The sequence below is a fragment of the Amphibalanus amphitrite genome, unplaced genomic scaffold, assembly GCF_019059575.1.
Source record: "Amphibalanus amphitrite isolate SeventyFive unplaced genomic scaffold, NRLGWU_Aamphi_draft 000892F_arrow, whole genome shotgun sequence".
NCBI lineage: Eukaryota > Metazoa > Arthropoda > Thecostraca > Balanomorpha > Balanidae > Amphibalanus > Amphibalanus amphitrite.
This window is the reverse complement of record NW_024882386.1, coordinates 279,877-299,669: the sequence shown is the minus strand read 5'-3', so window position 1 is coordinate 299,669 and position 19,793 is coordinate 279,877. Positions and strand designations below refer to the sequence as shown.

At 51.6% G+C, this 19,793-nt stretch overlaps 1 protein-coding gene across 1 annotated transcript in view; it reads right to left on the bottom strand.

Moving 5' to 3' along the window:
- Window positions 1-244: 244 nt before the first annotated feature.
- LOC122367726 (inactive serine protease scarface-like) overlaps window positions 245-19,793 on the bottom strand; it is a 37,295-nt gene continuing 17,746 nt past the window's right edge. The window contains exons 4-7 of the mRNA XM_043341078.1: window positions 2,886-2,995; window positions 2,332-2,493; window positions 983-1,137; window positions 245-668 (exon numbers count right to left, since the gene is read on the bottom strand). Of these exons, the coding sequence (XP_043197013.1) occupies window positions 432-668; window positions 983-1,137; window positions 2,332-2,493; window positions 2,886-2,995 (664 nt within the window). The 3' untranslated portion in view covers window positions 245-431. The remainder of the gene's footprint in view (window positions 669-982; window positions 1,138-2,331; window positions 2,494-2,885; window positions 2,996-19,793) is intronic.

The following is a 19,793-nucleotide window of genomic DNA, read 5'->3' as shown; positions in this document are numbered from 1 at the left end:
ATTTTGGGGCCCGTGGCGAACACTGGTCCATTCGATGATTGTTTTTCGGTGTTACTAAATGCTGCTTGAATTTTGACCACCACCCAGTAGTTTCAAAGGTAGGAGGGACTCTGGAGCCCCCTCCTCTGCTCTGTTGAGCCCCCTCCCCCCACTAGTCACTTACGTTATGGAAATTGTGAATCCCAGTCAGGTGCGGGCTAAAAAGCCAGCAGCCGTGCACCCTCGCGTGTTCAAAGCATCATCCACAAGCACCCTTTATTCCTCCCTGATTATTCGCTCACACCATTTGCAACAAAACATTAGGAGCACCGACAGACTTCACTTCAACACAGCATTCACCCAACACAGCGTTCCCAGAGCAAAGCGCATGCCCGCGGTGGCAGGCGCTTGTGCTGCCATCTGAAACCCAGGTACATCACTAGCGCTGCTCTCTACCGGCCGTAGGTGGCGCTCCGGTCGGGCCTGTTCCCTCGGCGGATGCTGCTGCCACTGCCGCTCGGTGCACTGGCCGCTCCAATACTCCTCTGGATGAAGTCGAGGACGTGGACGGAGCTAGCGAACACGGCCGGAGGAGAGTCGGGCCTGCCACACTCCACCGACCAGGAGGTGATGCCGGCCAGAACGTACGAGCCGTCCACGAGACAGGCAAGCGGGCCGCCGCCGTCCCCCTGAGGCACACGGGAGAGCGGCGTCACACAATGTCACACACCGACTGATCAGCGGAAGGGGCTGGGAGGGAATCGAGAGCGAACGCAAGTGTGTTTACAATTTCAAGAAACTAGCGCAATAGTAGGTACCTAATGCTCGATGTCTAGAGGCTTCATCCAGCAGACAGTATTTCAGGAAGGAGGCGATCAATGTAGCCCACGTTTTACGTGACAAGGTATTTGATTAAGTGAAAGGTACAGTTTTTGCAAGATATTCAATATGCAAGTCAGACTTCGTGACCACTGACCCCGTCCCCATCGATCGCCACCCTCACCTGACAGGCATTGATGCCACTTTCTCCTCCGGCACAGACGAAGCTCCGGTGGAGTCTGAAGAAGCTGCCCAGTCTGGTAGCCTTCAGACTGGACTCACACAGCTCGCTATTGACGACTGGAAGTTCTACCTTCTTCAGAATGGACGGAGCACCGGCTAAAACAGCACAAAATGGAGCATAAGAGCACATAATAATTAAGACTGTATAAAACATCACATACGAGACAAAACGTCAATTCTAACGAATTGCGCACCTATCCGAAATGCGATCAGCAAATGTCTCTTATCTAACTAGGATAACTTAGCGCTTGCCTAAAAGAGACGAACTGATCGATGATGTTCGTAGCTGTTTTAGGTAACACTAAATAGCCAACAAATCCTGAGACATCGATCGGTCGATCGATGTCGATTAACCCTCGCCCGCACATGCCATTTTCCCATCCTAGAACGCACAGGGGGGGGGGGGGGGGGTTGCCACCCCCGCGCCATTTCGTTCCTGTTGGAGATAGAGCTTAGCGGTAAAGACCAAAAAGATTCTTTGGGAAGAGACGAATCCAATGATACCCAGCTTTACCTTCTCAGATCAGTCATTGACCTTCCAGGTCAGGTCAAACTAAAAAATGTTGCTGTTTTGGGTCACCGTTGGATATCAAGTGCGCTGCTTATCATACACCGATGACGATGCCGTTTTCTGGTGCCAAGCCAGCTAGAACCTCTTTGTCACTCTACCCGACCAGGTTTTTGCTGCTGAGGTCATTTCAGGTCAAGTTAGGTCAAGGTCAATTATATGTGTTTGTATGTCTGTGTGTGTCTGTGTGTATACTGATGTGTGCACCGATTGTTTACATGAAATCATTACATGAAATCATGATCTGAGAAGCTTTTACCAAAAATGCAGTCAAAAAACTTCACAAAAAGTAATTTCCGCTTGCCTAAAACGCAATTATCTTAGATGACCTAGGTTGACCTTGACCTTGACCTTGACATCTGTACATCGTCGAACAACATGTTCCATGATAGGTTGGAGGTAAGACTGGCAAAAAAGGCCGAAATCAAGGTGTCAAAAGCTCACAAGGCCCATAGCCAACGCAAGATGTTGAGAATTGGCTATTTGGGTCATGACATGACCTGAAAAACAAGGTCATATCTCCGAAACCAAAAACCACAGAAGCTTGAAATGTTTACTGGACATCAAGAAAGGATAGAGGAGCAGCTATACGAAAAATCAGTCTTCTAGCTCGAAAAATGTTGAGTGCAGAGCAGAAAGACTACCTGGGGGGGGGGGGGGGGGGGGTGGCAACCCCCCATGTGCGGGCGAGGGTTGACAATCGCTGCTGCTGCCTTTCTCACCGTCAAAGCCCTGTTTGCCCCATCCGGACGCGACGCAGCGACGTCCGTTGAAGTTCTGTCCCGGTTTCGGTAGACAAATGGGCTGCACGTGGGAATCCAGCACCGCGGGGGAGGCCAGCTCCATCACAGCCACGTCCTCGAACAGCGGACCCTGGCGGAAACCTGGCGGCGAGAGAGACGGAGTTTGGGTCTCATGTACTCGTAACCGTCAGGCGTCAATTAGGGTGGTATGGTAGGTTAGAGATAGAAGGTGATTGATGAACATGACGAATTTGAGTGGGTAAATTATAGCAGTCATAACGTGTGTATTTCCGTGCTCAAAAGAAGATGATTTAATGAACCAAAGAATTAGTGAGATCATTTCATGGCAACCTATTCGCATTATCAACTCAATTACGATATAAAATCGGCAATATTCAAAACTTGTGTAGCACAGTGCTCAATAATTGAACACGATGCCTCTAAGACGTAAGATAACACAAAATGACAGCAAACGTTATAATTTTGTTTCAAATTTTAGTTGTTTCGATCCCGCCAGATCACACGAGGCTGACCTTCATTCATGTGGATGACGGCGACGTCGATGTCCTGGTAGGGCAGCGGCTCACTCTCAGAGAACAGCTGGTACTCCCCCAGTCGGACCAGCACCTCCGTCGGGCGGATACTGCAGGAGAAAACACGGTCACATACACACACAGCGATATTATGATATAAAACACACCACACCAAATGGCACTCCCCCAGCCGGACCAGCACCTCCGTCGGACGGATACCGCAGGAAAAAAGTCAGCCACTTATACCAGCACTGAGACAGACACGAACATATTTTCCTGCTGCATATGCCCACTAGGCAATACCTATGTACTGACAAACCTCGGCCGGATCAGCATCCGCGCAGCCTCCATCGATCTTATGTCGCTTTCATGCTTACAGACACGCAGTCAGGGAAGTCGGAAACGTACGCATCACTGCAAATCTGCATTGCATAGCCACATGCCCGGGCGTTCCAGAAGATGAGCGATGCCAAGCTACAAATATCTACCGGCTCCAAACTTGTCCATGTCAGCGAGCGTACCCACTGTCCACATCCTATCACCCTCATCCGCCAGGTGGGAGGGACCTTGTGACGCCCTTACACTCACCCACGCCTCGCTGAGCCAGCTAAGCCACTGACAAGGCCGGCTCAGTCACAGATTCTCAGCTACCAGCCACTATCGAACTGGTAAGGTGCGATGGTGGGAAGGATGAATCACCTCTCGCAATTCCTCGCATTTTGTCGTCACAGCTGTGCGTCCTCTGTCCAGTCTTACAAGTTTTTATGAAGTTTACCGTAAAATACTTCAATAATGCCTTTTATCTGATCGATGGTGATGACGTGCTACATGATTGATTTATTACAGGATGAAAGGGTGAACGTAGTTTTAGTTTGTTTTATGTCCTTTCTTCTAAGATTGTACTTGCTCAATAGAACGTGGTCATTAATTGCGCAATGTCAAGGAAAAGTGACTCATCTTCTGCAATAGGCACTTCATCGTGGCATTGCAGCATCGCTGCAATGAAAGTTAATACTGCTCATAAAATAGGAGACTTGCTTGTGTGACGGGAGCCACATTTTTAAACTCACAGAAATTGACATGATCATGATGGTCTGAATATTGATATAGGACCAAAAGTCATAAAACGCAAGATGACAAATAATCTGGAAAACAAACAGCACTTCAAGTTCCGCCGCCTTCATGGATGACGATGTTCAACAAAGCGCACGGCAGCAGATGGCCTGCCCACCAGGAACAGACGCCGCGCCGACCCACCTGTCCGTCAGGCACCAGTCGGGTGGTCACGACAAACGAGTTACACCGTCATAACAGAGGTCAGTAAACAGCCGGCTCCCCAACCACATCTGGACCAAACCCAAAACGGAACGAAATCTCTCTCCAAAGCACAATCAGCTGGTCTTCTGCGAGCCCCTCTGCTCCACGCCCAGACTATCGGACACCGGCGCCGCCCTCATCCAGGGGATCGACACCTGCCTGAGCAGGTCAAACAACAAGCACCTGGCTTCCGCCTCTTCCAGCGCGGGGACCACTCGAGCCGTATCGTGCAGCAGGCGCCGGACAAATAGAAGGCAACACGCCGCCATAATTACATGCCGCCGACGGACGCTGACAAAAATTTGCTCAGCCACCCATTTCCCGCATATTCAGAGGTGCAAATAAGCATTGCCAGTGAGGACAGGTGTGTCACTGCAAGTGGTATGAGCCAATGACCAAATCGGACGTTCACCCCAGCGACGGCGACAGCCGGAGACCATCTGCACTGTGCCGCAACCGGGATAAAAAAAAACTAGCGTCCCGAAACAAAGCAATAACCGACGAATTCGCAAATATCACACTCGTTCGGCCGAAAACAGGAACAGCTGGAAAGTTCGACAACCCTGGCGGACGCTACAGGTGAACTAATACCAGAGATATCATGAAAACAGCCAGACCAAGCAATGAGGCGCCGACACCGGGTAACATGACACCCGCAGGGACAGAGATGCAAACATGCACAGGTGTTCCACCGGAACGGTGCCCATATGAAGCATTCACTAGACGAGCAGCGACGCCGACGGTCGGAGACCACGCCGGTATAACTGGATGACAGCTGGGACAAATAGGCGTCCAGCAAACAGAGCAATGATTGACAAATTCGCAAATATCACACTCGTTCGGCCGAAAACAGGAACAGCTGGAAAGTTCGACAACCCTGGCAGACGCTACAGGTGAACTAATACCAGAGATATCATGAAAACAGCCAGACCAAGCAATGAGGCGCCGACACCGGGTAACATGACACCCGCAGGGACAGAGATGCAAACATGCACAGGTGTTCCACCGGAACGGTGCCCATATGAAGCATTCACTAGACGAGCAGCGACGCCGACGGTCGGAGACCACGCCGGTATAACTGGATGACAGCTGGGACAAATAGGCGTCCAGCAAACAGAGCAATGATTGACAAATTCGCAAATGTCACAATCGTTCAGCCAAAACAGGAACAGCTGGAGAGTTCGATGACACTGGCAGACGCTACAAATGAACCAATATCCGAGATATCATTATTACAACCAACCCAAGCAAACGCCGTGCACACGCCTCCCCTTTCCCCAGTGGGACCAGGGTACGAAATATGGGTCCAGACAGACAGGTGTTCCACCAAAAGAATCGCAGGTCAGTGACCGACCATATCAGGCATTCACCGGAGTGGCACCGACGCCGCCGACCACCTGCAAAGCAGAAAAGCCAGCACAAAAGGAGCACCCCGAAAAAACAAAAGTGTATGCGACAGGTGGCCAGAAGATAACCGATGACATAACTACGGTGCTCGGTCAAATTACAACCAGTTGGGAGAGAAAACAATAACCAGAACCAACGCCACTCATGATTCAGTATACAGAGCAAAGATATGCGTTATATCACACAGGCCCTAACAGAGGACAAAGAAGAAGCACCCCTGTGGAACGACAAGCTGACACCGACGAATTATCAAGTCTTCTGTATCACACAGCTGCTGGGGTCTACACGATAGCGATTCTGGGTATAAAAGGAGGATGCAGTCATGGAGGACTCACTCAAGTGCACGGGGCCTCTAGTGCACGGAGCATCCAGTGCTCGGAGAGATCCGGTGCAACGGCTTCAGCGAGAAGAGTGCAAACAGAGTGCTCGTACCAACCTCTGGACAATCGACCGCATCAGCGCCATTCAAGTAAGAATGAACACAGACAGAAGTCTGCTCACTCCTACCCACTCTGAATCCAAGTTCGATCCCGTCTTCCCAACACACTTTAGTGAACTGCATACACCGGCTGATGGTTCAGGGCTTTCCCTCCAGGGGTAAATCACGGGCGTAGGGTGGTAATAAGGATATGCATTATGTAACCATCGTAGGGGAAACACAAACGGCGTCGGAGTCGGTCTTGTGTGAGTGTTTGTAGGATTAAGGTTGATGTTCTGGTGACCCGGCATAGGTTAAGGTTTGATCGATAGACGATCCGCGTTGTGAGGATATGTGCCATATGACCACCATGGGAACACATGAAATAGTATCGGAGTCGGTCTTGTATGGGTGTTTGTAGGATTAAGGTTGATGTTCCGGTGACCCGGCATAGGTTAAGGTTGGATCGATAGATGCGCGGTTATGAGGAAAATGCGCCACAAGGCCACCATGGGAACACATGAAATAGTATTGGCGTCGGTTTTGTGTGAGTGTCTGTAGGTTAAGGGACGGGTTCGCGTATGTTTCAACGACCCGGCTCGGGCTAAGAGCTCGATCGGTTGGCGATCACTGTGTAAGCAGGCCGAGCATAATTATCCAAGGGATGTGAATTCAATCGGAAATCAGACACGGCGGCTCGTTCGACAACTCGTTTTTCCCGTTTACTGTATCACTCGAGATTTCCTGCTGATTCATCTATCAGGGGCGTTCAGGCCCATATAAGTCATGCGTGGACATCGCGAAAACTTTAATTGATTGCCGTGTGACATTGGGTGAATAAAAATACGAGAAAACAAAGAGAGCACGTGTGTTAGGAGGATTGGTGAAAAATCAAAGGGGACCGTCACGTTTATTCATTGAACGATACCGGGCAGCCAAAATGAGAGCCAGAGTACCACAGCGAGACGTAACCCGAGATGATCATTTGCTCTCACCCTCTTATTCCCCCTACGGTCTCTCTCTCTCTCTCTCTCTCTCTCTCTCTCTCTCTCTCTCTCTCTCTCCCCTCTCCCTTCCTGTCTCTCTCTCTTACTCTTTCTTTCTCCCTCTCTCTCTCTCTCTCCCCTCTCCCTCTACCTCTCTCCCCCTCTCTCTCTCTCTCTCTCTTCTTCTCTCGCTCTCTCCCCCTCTCTCTCTCTCTCCTACTCTCTCTCTCCCTCTCTCTCCCTCTCGTCACCCTCCTCGGACCGCGATGTGTGTCAGAGATAAGATTCTCGCCGGCACTGCTCAGTAGGGCAGGGGTGCACCCGATCAGTTGACATGACCGTGTAACCTCGCTACTGTGTTAGTAAGTCGGTCTCGTTGTAAACACCAATCAGCTGGCTCGCGGCGGGCAACTATGCTATCACTACTAGAGTGACGTCATGGAATGAGAGTGAGTGGTAGGAGGTGGGATAACGAGCTAATACCATCAGAAGTATCATATATATATCACCGAGTCAGCACAGCTCACACGACGCACACTTGCAGGTCAGAGGAATACATTAAGACTGAGTAGCACATAGTGACTGGAGATTCGATCGCCATCCACGTCGTTTGCCGTTAGGTTCCCGCGCCGCTTGATCGGTCACTGCTGAGTAGGAGAGCGCGAGTCTCCACTCGTTAGCGCACTCAGGATAAATTGCCACGCGTCGGGGTTGGGATCCCAGCGGTGCGCCGCGAGAAGATAAATACCGGTGTGTAGTCGCTGCACCTCGGAGTTCACGCGAGCCAGCTCCGCTTCATGGCGATACTGGAAAAAAGGGCGACGTTAATCCTGCAGTCCGGACCCACTCGAGTATCGAAACGTCTTTGTTTACGTCATCGTCACACATAAAGAAGATTTACATAACTGGGAAACGCGCAGCTACCATTGCCGTTCAACACAAGGCAATAATAGAAATTTAAGGAAAAGGAAGAAACAGCCTTAAGCAAAGAAGATCGGACAATTTTTACGAGCATGACCCAGACGTGGACTCACCTTCTCTGTCGTAAGCCTGGAGATCTCCTCCCGGAGTCGCGTCTCGACTAATCCCGGTGGTGGGGTAGACCCCGCGCACAGTCCTCCGTCTAAATCAGTGCGCTGGGGCACCCATGTCAGTGTGGACGCGTCCGAGTCCGGGGAAGCCGGGCCCTCAGGGACAGGACTCGGCTCGCGGGACACCTCCGCTGCAGAAAAATCGGACAAGCGGCTATCCATGTTTCGGAAACGCTGGAACGAGACTAGCTCGTACCAGCGGTGCTGGTGGCCGACAGTCAGCGTATCACACGCAGTTGATAAGGCGCCCGCCAATCCCGCCCCAGCGGCGGACCTTATCATTGTAACTATGGGCAACGAGGTGCGCGGCCTATAAGAGGGATGCATAAAACGGCATCTGAAGAACTTTTTTCCAGTCTTGATCGGAAATAGTCATGGCCGCTCCGCACTCGTCAGCCGACCGCCCCAACTCGTCTGAGAAGCACACGCCGCTCGGACGGGAAATCCCTTGGGGACTACCGAGCCAGCGCTGGGCGAGGCTACTGCAGCCACTCGTCCTGGCAGAGAAACAGTACCTGGCGGACGTCATCAAACGCCAAGACCTGAAGAAGCAGTCCGAGGCGATCAACGAGGCGCTCCGCCAGCAAATAATCAAAGAGGAGCAGAGTTTCTTGGCGTGTCGGGCGGCGCGGGAAGTGTGGAACCGCTTTCGTCTCAACCCGGCAGACGACCCGCCGGTGGCGGAGGAGGCTCCCCCTCCGCCCTCATCCCTGCTAGCCCCGGCTGCACCAGAGGGAGGGGAGAGCCCCCGACCCGAACGGCAGCCGGACACCCTGGCCGACTTGATGGCCTTCCTGAATGGCCAGTGAGTGTCTGTATGGCTTGTCCTAGGATGCGTTGTCTGACTGAAAACAATATGTCTAAACAGTTACCGAGACTTTTAAGCGCTGAACTGAGAGCTGGACGGAAGTGGAGCTGGTTAACAGGGGAAAGGGCGCGTGGCGGTGCCGACATCCTCCCACATTTTTTTTTTTTCGCTGATCATCTGAGGCTTAACTTCTCTCTTCCTTTCTCTAAATCACTTTCTCCCTCCCTCGCTCTCCCTCATTCTCTCTCTCTCTCTCTCTCTCTCTCACTCTCTCCCCCCCTCTCTCTCTCTCTCTCTCTCTCTCTCTCTCTCTCCGCGGTATTCGCTATCTTGCTCCGAATGATTATATCATATATCGATATATCGACGAGATTGGACTAACCATACAACGAAGTAGGATAAGGACCGAGACAATCCAGCTAGCCGGAGAGAGGTTGGTTCGAGCCGGGCCCCTGTGCCTGTTTTGACTCTGCTGACATCGTCAATAACTGCGAGATGGAGAATGAGTATTCCGCGAGCCGATAATTTCTAATGCGTATTCCCATGAAGTATAGCAAAGGCACCGAGCGGCTAGCCGTCCGCGTCGACCGGACTTTGAAGGGCTAGGGCTAATAAAGAGTACGAGAGCGATAAACGAGGGCAAGGATGCCGAGTTATGGTTACGCGGAGTGGCTCCGCCGAGGTATTAAGTGGAAACACAGAGTTGATGATTACGCGGAGTGGCTCCGCCGAATAGATTGACATTTAGGAACTGGCCCCTCAATGAAGCACAAACAGTTACACCCACAACACCGAGTTAGCAGACCGGCAGAGGTGTTTACGGCAGATGTTTCTTCGAGGATGGGACGAAATTATCAGCACTGTGGCAGTGCATGCGAGAGAGAAGTAGTCAAGGGAACGGTGAGTAATGCCGAGTGGCGCCGCCGAGAGTATGGTTATGGTTACTTATCCCTCAATGGAAGCACCAACCGAACCACCTAAGCCACCGAGTCGACAGACGGGCAGAGGTGTGTTCAACCGGTGTTTCCCTTGAACAAGGGCGAAATTACCTGTACTGTGGCAGTGCAGAGTGAGTGAAGTGCAGTGGCAGGGAACACATGAGATTGCTAGATAGTTACGAGGGACGGGAGTAATAGAGTAAATGGGTGACAGAAGGACACCCAGTGCAAATTGCATATAATTCAGGGAATCAAGGGGTCACATCCCCTACGCGCGTAGAAGTATCAAAATAGGGTAGAAACTCACCTCAGGAGGATAACAATGTCGATTCAGCACCACTGGGGGGGGGGGGGGTATTAGATGAAAACGGGAAGGTCGGTTTGTCTAGCCGAAAGTTCGTCGTAGAAGTATGTATGACCAAATGAATGATGCATGTGAGGGTGGAAGGGAGAAATGGAAGGATAGGTTAAGGACCAGTGGGAGCTAGACACTCATGCTTGAATTGCATTCATTTCCCTATGGGGTGGAGCCCTTGGCATCGAACGGACACGAAATTGGGAACATGGGAGGGTCCTGCCCTGGGACGCCAAGTCACATGTTTCCATTCAGCCGGTGACGATCCCATCCCTCAATTTGTACCCATTCCTCCCCGAGCAGTGAAGACTATATGTTGTAAGGAAATTGCAAGCCTCTCAAAAAAATAAATGTGTACTGCACGGCGACGGGGCCGGTGCCATGCGGGGATCAGCCGCTCGTTAAGGACCAGACCACCCGCCTGCCCACCGGAGGTTGTCCTCCAAGACAGACGATCGCCCTGTCGGGCAGCCCAACCCCTTAAACGGCACACGAGCCCCGTCTTAGCCGGAAACAGCACCGTTACAGTACTGGCGCCCTGAACGTGGGGCATTGCATATTAACTTTCAACACGAAGTCAGATGAGTTGCTCAAAACCTAAGAACCACGACACCAAGATTGGAGAGATTACAAACAGCACGCTAAAGAAACCGTGAAGAATCGCACTGATGAAACCTCATTCTTTGCAGAAAATGGAGCGATCAAGGATGATTGGATCGGTGGACAATTTCGACGGGCAGCAAAACCTTCAAGAGTGGATACAGATGGTGAACAGAGCGGCAGAATTTGCAGGGTGGACTGAAGATGCGACATTTAAAGCTGCTATGTTTCGCCTGCGAGGGGAAGCAGGCGAACACGCTGAACAGCTCAAATCAGAGGGAAAAATTAAATCGTGGCAAGAGCTTCAGGAGGTACTAAAAGATCGATTCGAAACAGCAGGAAAGGAGCAGTGGAACCAATATCTTCTAAACACGGGCACCCAGGGAACCAAAACTGTTCAAGAATGGGCTCAAACAGTTCGTATGCTGTCACTGAGAGCCCTTGGATCCGCACCCTTAGGAATAAAGGAAGAAGATGCGGGTCCCAGAACCCTGGAACAGGAGCAGTTAGCTGAAAACGCCCAGAAGGAGGCAAGAAAAAATCTTTTAGATTTCATGAGAAGAACAAATTTCGTCAGGGGGCTGAGAAGCAGTCTCCGTCAGATGGTGTGGAGGAAGAAATGCAAAACATTTGATGATGCCGTCAAAACAGCAGCTGAGGAGGAAGCCGTAGAAGCAAGCCATCGGGAGGAGGAGGTGCTGAGCTGCTATAAAGCCGAGGAACCGGACATGGCAACCACCGGGCTAGTGAGCAAGATTATCGCGGCTCTGGAAGCTCGCGAAGAGAAGAAACAGAAAAACCGGGCCGAGGAAACAAACAAAGGAAGAAACGACAGAGAACAGGTGCAACTGGGTAGAAAAAACCACCGAGCGAGGGCTCAAACATCTGACGAGGAATCAGATGAAGAACAGAGGCAGTCTTTTCAACCTAGGACATATCAACCATTGAGAAACCGTTTTGGCAACGCAAACAACACGAGGATGGTTCATAACAGCAACATGCACTATGGCGACCAGATCCCGCTACCACTGTCAACCCGCATCGGAGGCAGCAGCCAGAACAGGCAGGAATGGCGTCGTCCAGAGCAGCAGGATGGCAGCCGTGGCCCCAACTACGACCGCCGTTTTGGCCGAGATAGAGCCAGAGCAATGAACCTGTGCTTCAACTGCAATCGACCCGGTCACATTGCACGGGATTGCTACGATACCACCAAACCACAGCAGGGAAACGGCTATCGCCGGCTGTGATGGGGACACGGCCGGCCGAAGAGTATCAATCAGCCCCTTCCTTGGCTACGCATGGGCCGAATGCGTATACCCAGAGGGTGACACTCTCCCCCGAAGAAGAACACCTGCCTCAGCAACTGACAGACGAAGAAAGGACCCAAGGAACAGGATTGGAACCGAGCTACCGGGCTTATGAGGTACGTGAGCAGGGAAAGGAAAATTACCGGAAATCACCTGGGTTCGTTGAAGCGTGCACATGCAGAATGAAGATACAGGGGACACCAGCATTCGTCTTGATTGACACCGGTTCGATGGTGACCATCGTAAAGTCGTCCCTCATACCACCCCAGACGCTACCCTCAAAAGAAAGGGTGAGGATAATGCTTCGATCCGCGTCAGGACACAGCATTCCTGTCTCCACATGTGCAACGCTAGACTTTGAACTAGGGAGACAACGAAAATCCCACAAAGCCTACCTCTGCCCGGATTTGCATTACGATGCGATCATCGGGTTTGATTTTCTGCAAGCCCATCACGTCACGATTGACGCCGGGAAGGGAACCCTGAAACTCGGCTGGATTAACAAGATCCCCCTCGAGCAAGATGGAAGAAGCAACAAGGGCGAAAGCCTGGGGCTACATGTGACCCTCAGCGGAGAACAGCCACCGGGGGCGGTACGTGGCTTTCGAACGCGTCTCAGAGACCACTCCAAGGAGAGACAAGAATGCAGAACACAACCAAATCACCCGGAAGAACCACGTGAACCCGTCAAGGACCCGCGATGTGCTGAGACACGTCCACCGAAGGCACAAAGGGGAATAGAGGACACTCAACGGAACACCCACTGCGACATCCCCGAAACCCAAATGAATGGCGGCTCAGAAACCACCAACGACAATCGCATGGAAGAAATGATCAACCAACTGGACACTGGAACTCTCCCAAACGAAGAGCGAAAACAACTACTGGATCTAGTCCGTGACAACAAAACATGCTTCTCCTGGAACGGCGAACTGGGCACCTGCACACTGATAGAACATCACATCAAGCTGACCTCCAAGAAACCCGTGCGACGACCATCATACCAAGTAGCCCATTCACAAAAACAGTTCATCGAGGCCGAGGTGAGGGATATGCTCAAGAAGGGCATAATTGAGCCATCAGTCTCCCCTTACGCAGCTGGCGTTGTACTCGTGCCCAAGAAAACCGGCGAACTGAGGTTCTGCGTAGACTACAGGGGGCTTAACGAAATCACAGTCCCGGACCACTACCCATTGCCACTAGCCCATGAAGATATCTTCAGCACCCTCGGGGAAGCCACCATCTTCAGCTGCCTCGATTGTCAGCAGGGCTACTGGCAAGTGAGAGTTGCCAAAGAAGACCAAGAAAAGACCGCCTTCAGGTGCTTTCTCGGCTTATATAGCTTCCGAGTCATGCCATTTGGCCTCAAGAACTCCCCGGCTACATACCAGCGGCTGATGGCCCACGTGCTCTCCGGATACATAGGCAAGTTCTGCCACTGTTTCGTCGACGACATTATTTGTTACTCGAAGACCTTTGAAGAACACGTGCAGCACCTCCGGCTAATCTTCGAGCGCCTGCAAGAGGCCGACGTGAAGTTGAAACCAAGCAAGTGCGCTTTTGGTAAGCAGGGCGTCACGTACCTGGGGCATGTCATCTCAGTGGGGGAGCTGCGCCCCGAACCAGGAAACGTGGAAAAGGTTCGAAACCTCTCCACCCCGGAAAACTGCAAGGAGGTCCGATCATTCCTGGGCATGGCATCTTACTATAGGTGCTTTGTGAAAGACTTTGCCCGACTCGCAAAGCCCCTGACGGACCTCACCAGGAAGAACACCCCGTTCCTGTGGGGGAGGAAGGAGGAGGAGGCGTTCACAACCCTGAAAACTGTGCTCACAAACGAGCCAGTTCTGTCCCTACCTGACTTCACAAAGCCATTTGTGCTCATGACGGATGGTAGCTCGACGGGGCTAGGAGCGGTCTTAGGGCAACACAGAGACGAGGAGCCAAAGGAGCGGGCCGTCGCATACGCATCCAGGCGCACAGCCCCCAACGAAGAGAACCTCTCAGCTTGTGAACTGGAGTGTCTGGCTCTGGTGTGGGCAGTGAAGCACTTTCGGCATTACATCCTGGGACGCCAAACGACCGTGGTTACAGATCACTGGGCGTTAAAGTGGCTGTTGGATCTGAAATCCGGGAACCCCAGACTGCAGCGGTGGAGGATGCAGCTGCAAGAGTACGACCTGAAAATCGTGCACAGACCCGGACACCTTCACCGGAACGCCGATTTCCTCTCGCGACTGTACGAAGGCCACAATGGCGAAGAAGGCCCCGGGAAGACGCCAGAGAAGAGCCCAGGAACCATCCGTCGAGGAGATGCTCAACATCCAACCGAACCAGCACCACAAGGGAAAAGTGAGAGGATTCCAGGAGTGTCATCAAGAGCAGGCCAGGAGGCGCCCAATGACGGAGACGGAAAGAACCTGGACGAGGGTCAGACGCCGGCAGCCTTACAGAGGGAGCCGTGTCTCATAAGTGCCGTTCAAACACGCAGCAAGACACGGGACATGAAATCCCCAGACCAACAGCCCCACACCACTGAGTCCAGCGCGCGGCCGGCAAAGGGCTTTCACGTTCCCGACGCAGAACAGGGGCCCCCGCTGCCAGAGCAAATGACAGAAGACTGCTGCTCGGCGTCAGAGGAACAAGCGGAAGATGAAGGAAAACCGTCGCAAGACCAGAAGGAAGAAACGAAACACCAACCTCATGGAAGCTCCCCACCGGTAGAAAATGCGCCTACAGAAGGAAGAGTAACACTGCTTGAACGGCAAGGAAAAGATGACGAGTGTCAACGGCTTAGAATGGCCATCATCTCGGAGGAGCCGTTGCCAAAATGGGCTCAAGGACAAAACTTCCAGATAGCCAGTGACGGCGTGTTAGAGCGAATAGAACAGGACTTGATCGGTACAAGAACGTACCAGCCAGTTCTACCGGAAGGCATGACGATGATGGCGATACAAAACGCACATGCAGGCCATCTAAAGCTAGCAAAAACTCTGGCAAAACTCAAAGAAAAGTTCTTCTTCCGAAACATGCATTCCAAATGCAAGCGATACATCGAGGGATGCATCACATGTCAGGAAAAGGACAAAGGACGGGCAAACAAAGCACCACTCGGGAACATGCCTCAGCCATGGGGAGCGTGGCACACCGTGGCAGTGGACGTACTGGGTCCATTGCCTCAAACGAAGCGAGGCAACAAGTACATCTTCATCATAGCCGACTACCTGACGCGATTTGTGTTAGCTGTGGCCACTCCGGACCAAACAGCTGAAACCACGGCGAAGACGCTGATGGACAAGTTCCTTGAATATGGTTTCCCTGAGAGACTAATTACGGACAATGGGCCGAACTTCCGCTCAAGAATTCTGGAACAACTGTGCAAACTCCTCCAAACGGCTCATCTCTTCACAACACCCTACCACCCCCAATTCGACGGGTTGTGTGAACGGTTTAACCGTACTCTCACCTCCATGCTCAGAGGGTTTGTGGCACAACATCAGACGGACTGGGATGAAAACCTTCCTTACGTGATGTACGCCTACCGAACAGCAGTACAGGAGAGCACGAAGGAGACGCCGTTCTTTCTTATGTATGGACGACCGTCCCGGGAGCCTTTGGACATGCTACTCAGCCAGCGACAGAGTCAAGAAGCCTTACAGCTCGCTCGATCGAAGCCAGCCATGGTGGTGAGAATGCAGGCAGCGTTCGAGGAGGTGAAATCTCGTCTCCGAGAGGCACACATGCGTCAAAAACAACAACACGATCGAAACAGCAAGGAGCGGGCGTTCGAAGTCGGAGATGAAGTCATGCTTCTAGACGAACGGATCCAGGTGGGCCAAACCAAAAAGCTTCATCCACCATGGAGACGCGGCTACCGAGTTCTGAAAAAAAATCGGACCGCTCAACTACCGCATTGAACATCCAAACCGTCGGGGAAAGATCTTGCGGGTCCACGTGAACCGGCTGAAACTTCAGAACTCCAGTCAGATCTGGCCAGAAGACATCAAAACAATTTCCCCAAAAGAGAAAGGAGCTCAAGGGACCGACCGGTGGATACAGCAAGAGCAACGTCGGCACAAGCCATTCCCAGAGCACTGGTCCAACCTAGACGAAAGCGATTCAGACGAAGAAGGCGCTGTAGGGAACGGCGAACCAAGTGACGCTCGGGGCGACTTACCTCCATCCTGCACACCCCCGCCACCCCCACGGTCAACCGAACGTCCGCATCGAGGTATCCTCAGAGACAGGGCATTAACAGATGAGGCCGACCTCCCGATCACAGCCAGGTTAAGGAGGGGAAACATAACCAGCCCCCGCACGACGATGCGACACAGGGCCAATGAAATCCCTGTACTTCGAAGGTCGGAAAGAATTCGGCTACGTAGGGAAGGGAGAAGGGAAGAACACGACTAGAGAAGCTGATGCTATGCTTCTCTGTTCCAGGGAACCGGCCATGGCGCCACCCTGGTTGATCTGGGTGTGCGTGATGGGAATTCAGGCAGCAGCGGCACAGGTGCGAGAACTACCCGAAGAAAACGAAGAAGTTGTGCCCGGACTTCATAGCGGGCTCCTATTTCAACCAAGAGGACTCCTCACCCTGGCCACCGGCGTCTGGACCGCGGTGGTACGTTTTAAACACAGCGACGTAAAAAGACAAGCAAATTCAATCAGAAATCAAATGCATGACATAACCCAAACACTGGTGGATCTACATGAAGGCCAAACCAACACAACCCTCGATGAGGAAGCAGCACGCCGCAAAGAGTTCATTGGATACACTTTAGATATGTGGTTGCGGGAGAAGGGTTGGATGGAAGCAGAAATGAATACGGGCGAAGACGATATTGAACAGTTAAAGAAGGAACTACGGGCCAGTCGAAGGAGAAGATCCCTCATACCATTCATAGGGGATGGACTGAAATGGTTATTTGGAACATCGACGGAAAAGGATACGGAAAAACTTCACCAGGAAATAAAAAACGTTGAAACGAGCCTCGGGAAACTTCATCATATCACAGAGCTGCAGGCCACTCTGATCGGCACACTGTCTAAAGAGCAAACAACGAACAAACGGAACATTGCCCTTCTTGCCAAAAAATCCGAAGAATTAGAACTTACATTGTTTCATGCACAACGAAGCAACGAACAGAAGATGACAAACATTCGTCAAGAAATTGATTTACACCAAGTAATCACGTCGGCCATTCGAACAGCAGGCGCTGCAGTCATGGCTTTCCGACACGAAGTCCAAAGGATCTGCCAGGCCATGGCCGATACACAGCAAGGAAAGGTGACGCCAGCCATTCTCGCTCCAAAGGATTTAAAGGAGACGCTAAACAGCATCAAGGAGCACCTACCGGGAGGGTGGACGCCTGCAATCACTAGGTCAGACACACCGGCCGAGATCTACAAAATATTGGACATCGTGGCTATTGCTACTGCCGGAGGATGGGAACTACATATACAAATCCCATTGGAATATCAGGCCTACAGTGACTTCCTGCTGTACGAGGTAAAATCAGTCCCGACACATTTCCTAAATTCCTCGATGGCTGTAGAAACACAGACGTCAGCAAAATACTTCGCAATCACTAACGACCAAAGGTTGCATATTGAGGCCGCCGCACACGATATAGACCAGTGCAAACGTCTCGCCACTAAGACGATCTGCCATAAGTTGTCACCCCTCATTCAGGAGTCCAGAGAAGGATGTTTGTACAACGCCTTCAGGGACAATCGACCCCAAGCGGATCTGGACTGCACAAGGACTGTGGTGAAAACGAAACCACAAATGTACGCGCTCACCGATCGGAAATGGGTGTATGCACTACCACGGGAGGAGATATTTGCCCTGCAATGTACCGACAACCGAAAAACGGCCCAAGGATTCAGGCTACAAGGCACAGGAATTTTCGCACTTCCACCAGGCTGTGCCGCTTTGGGAGACAACTACATCGTTCCAGCCCATTTGAAGCAAACCGCAGGACTGACAAAGGGGTTTAAAATGGATGATCTTACCCACTTTAAGATAAGTTTGAATCTGACGGCGCTGTTCTCGCGCCTTCCGGAAACAAAGGCGCTCAACCAAAGCACCTTGAAACAAATAATAGAATCTACGCCGACGTCGGACATGGAAGATCCACTGCTAACGGAGCTACGGAAAAAGGTGCAAGATTGGACACAACCCTCCTCCGAAGAGAACGCCTTAGGAATGTCTATCATCAACCAAACCTCCATATCCATCGGAACACTCAGTCTAATCGGACTGATAATTCTCACCATTATCCTGTGCAGGAAAACTAGCACGCCGAACGCCCATATTGTACAGACGCCTCTAGTGTCAGCCTCGATCCCGGCCAACCCCCTTGCCGCCACGGTGCTTGCAGACATTCAAGGTCGGGTCAATCGACTAGAACAAGTATGCCAAGAACTGAAACATGACCCCGGGCGAACCCCTCTTTTGGAAGAAAGACTTCGGGACTTACAGAAGAAGTACGACCAAATAGCTCCGCTCCTGTAGGAAGGAAACCAGAGGCCCGGCAACAACCCTCACCGAAGCACAAAAAAAAAGGTTCAGCCGCTGGCAAGAATCAGTTCGAAAACACAACGACATCCTTTGTCCATTCATGTGCACTACCGATCCAGCCTGTCACTCCCCAAAAGGATATCCTGCCATCCATATATCACCAACCCCAGCTCAACGTCTGACTCTACATCGAATACCCTACTCCTGCCAATTCAACAGATGGAGGCGCCACTTTAAACCCCGATGCCCGCTTCAAGGGCTGACGGAAGCCAAGGACGACCAAGAAGACGAAAGGCAGCAACAAGCACGTGCCGAGAAGGGCACGCACGGATCGGAGGACGACTACAGCCACACAGGGCACCAGGAAAGGTGGGGCAGGGATGGGGAGTGCATCTGGGGGTGTCTTACCTGTGTCCACCCGCAACATGTACACCGATAATTTTTTTTTCGTTCAGTCTGGTATGCGCGAGCGAAGGGCGTGCTTAGAGGACCAAGGGCTGAATGAACTGTGTATAGATTTAGATTAGGCTTAAGTAGACCCTCGGAATGAAACAAATCCACGGTGCAGATGTGATCGTGTACGCATGTCACCTCCTTAAAAAAAGGGTGAGGTCATGAACCATCAGCCGGCAGCAACCCACGATTAGTAGGCATGTACACCAACGGGAAAACAGCTAGAGAAGAAAAAAAAGAGCATTCAAGGGACAAACAAATTGAAGGTAACAAAAGAGTCGAAGGCGAGAAATTAGGCGAATACGAAAATAAGAACCAACCTGCATTGCACCCAGCCATCCACACAGAAAGAAACAAAATTGTGGGGGCACAATTTAAAAGAAATGAGCCTGAAAATGTGACGGGAGCCACATTTTTAAACTCACAGAAATTGACATGATCATGATGGTCTGAATATTGATATAGGACCAAAAGTCATAAAACGCAAGATGACAAATAATCTGGAAAACAAACAGCACTTCAAGTTCCGCCGCCTTCATGGATGACGATGTTCAACAAAGCGCACGGCAGCAGATGGCCTGCCCACCAGGAACAGACGCCGCGCCGACCCACCTGTCCGTCAGGCACCAGTCGGGTGGTCACGACAAACGAGTTACACCGTCATAACAGAGGTCAGTAAACAGCCGGCTCCCCAACCACATC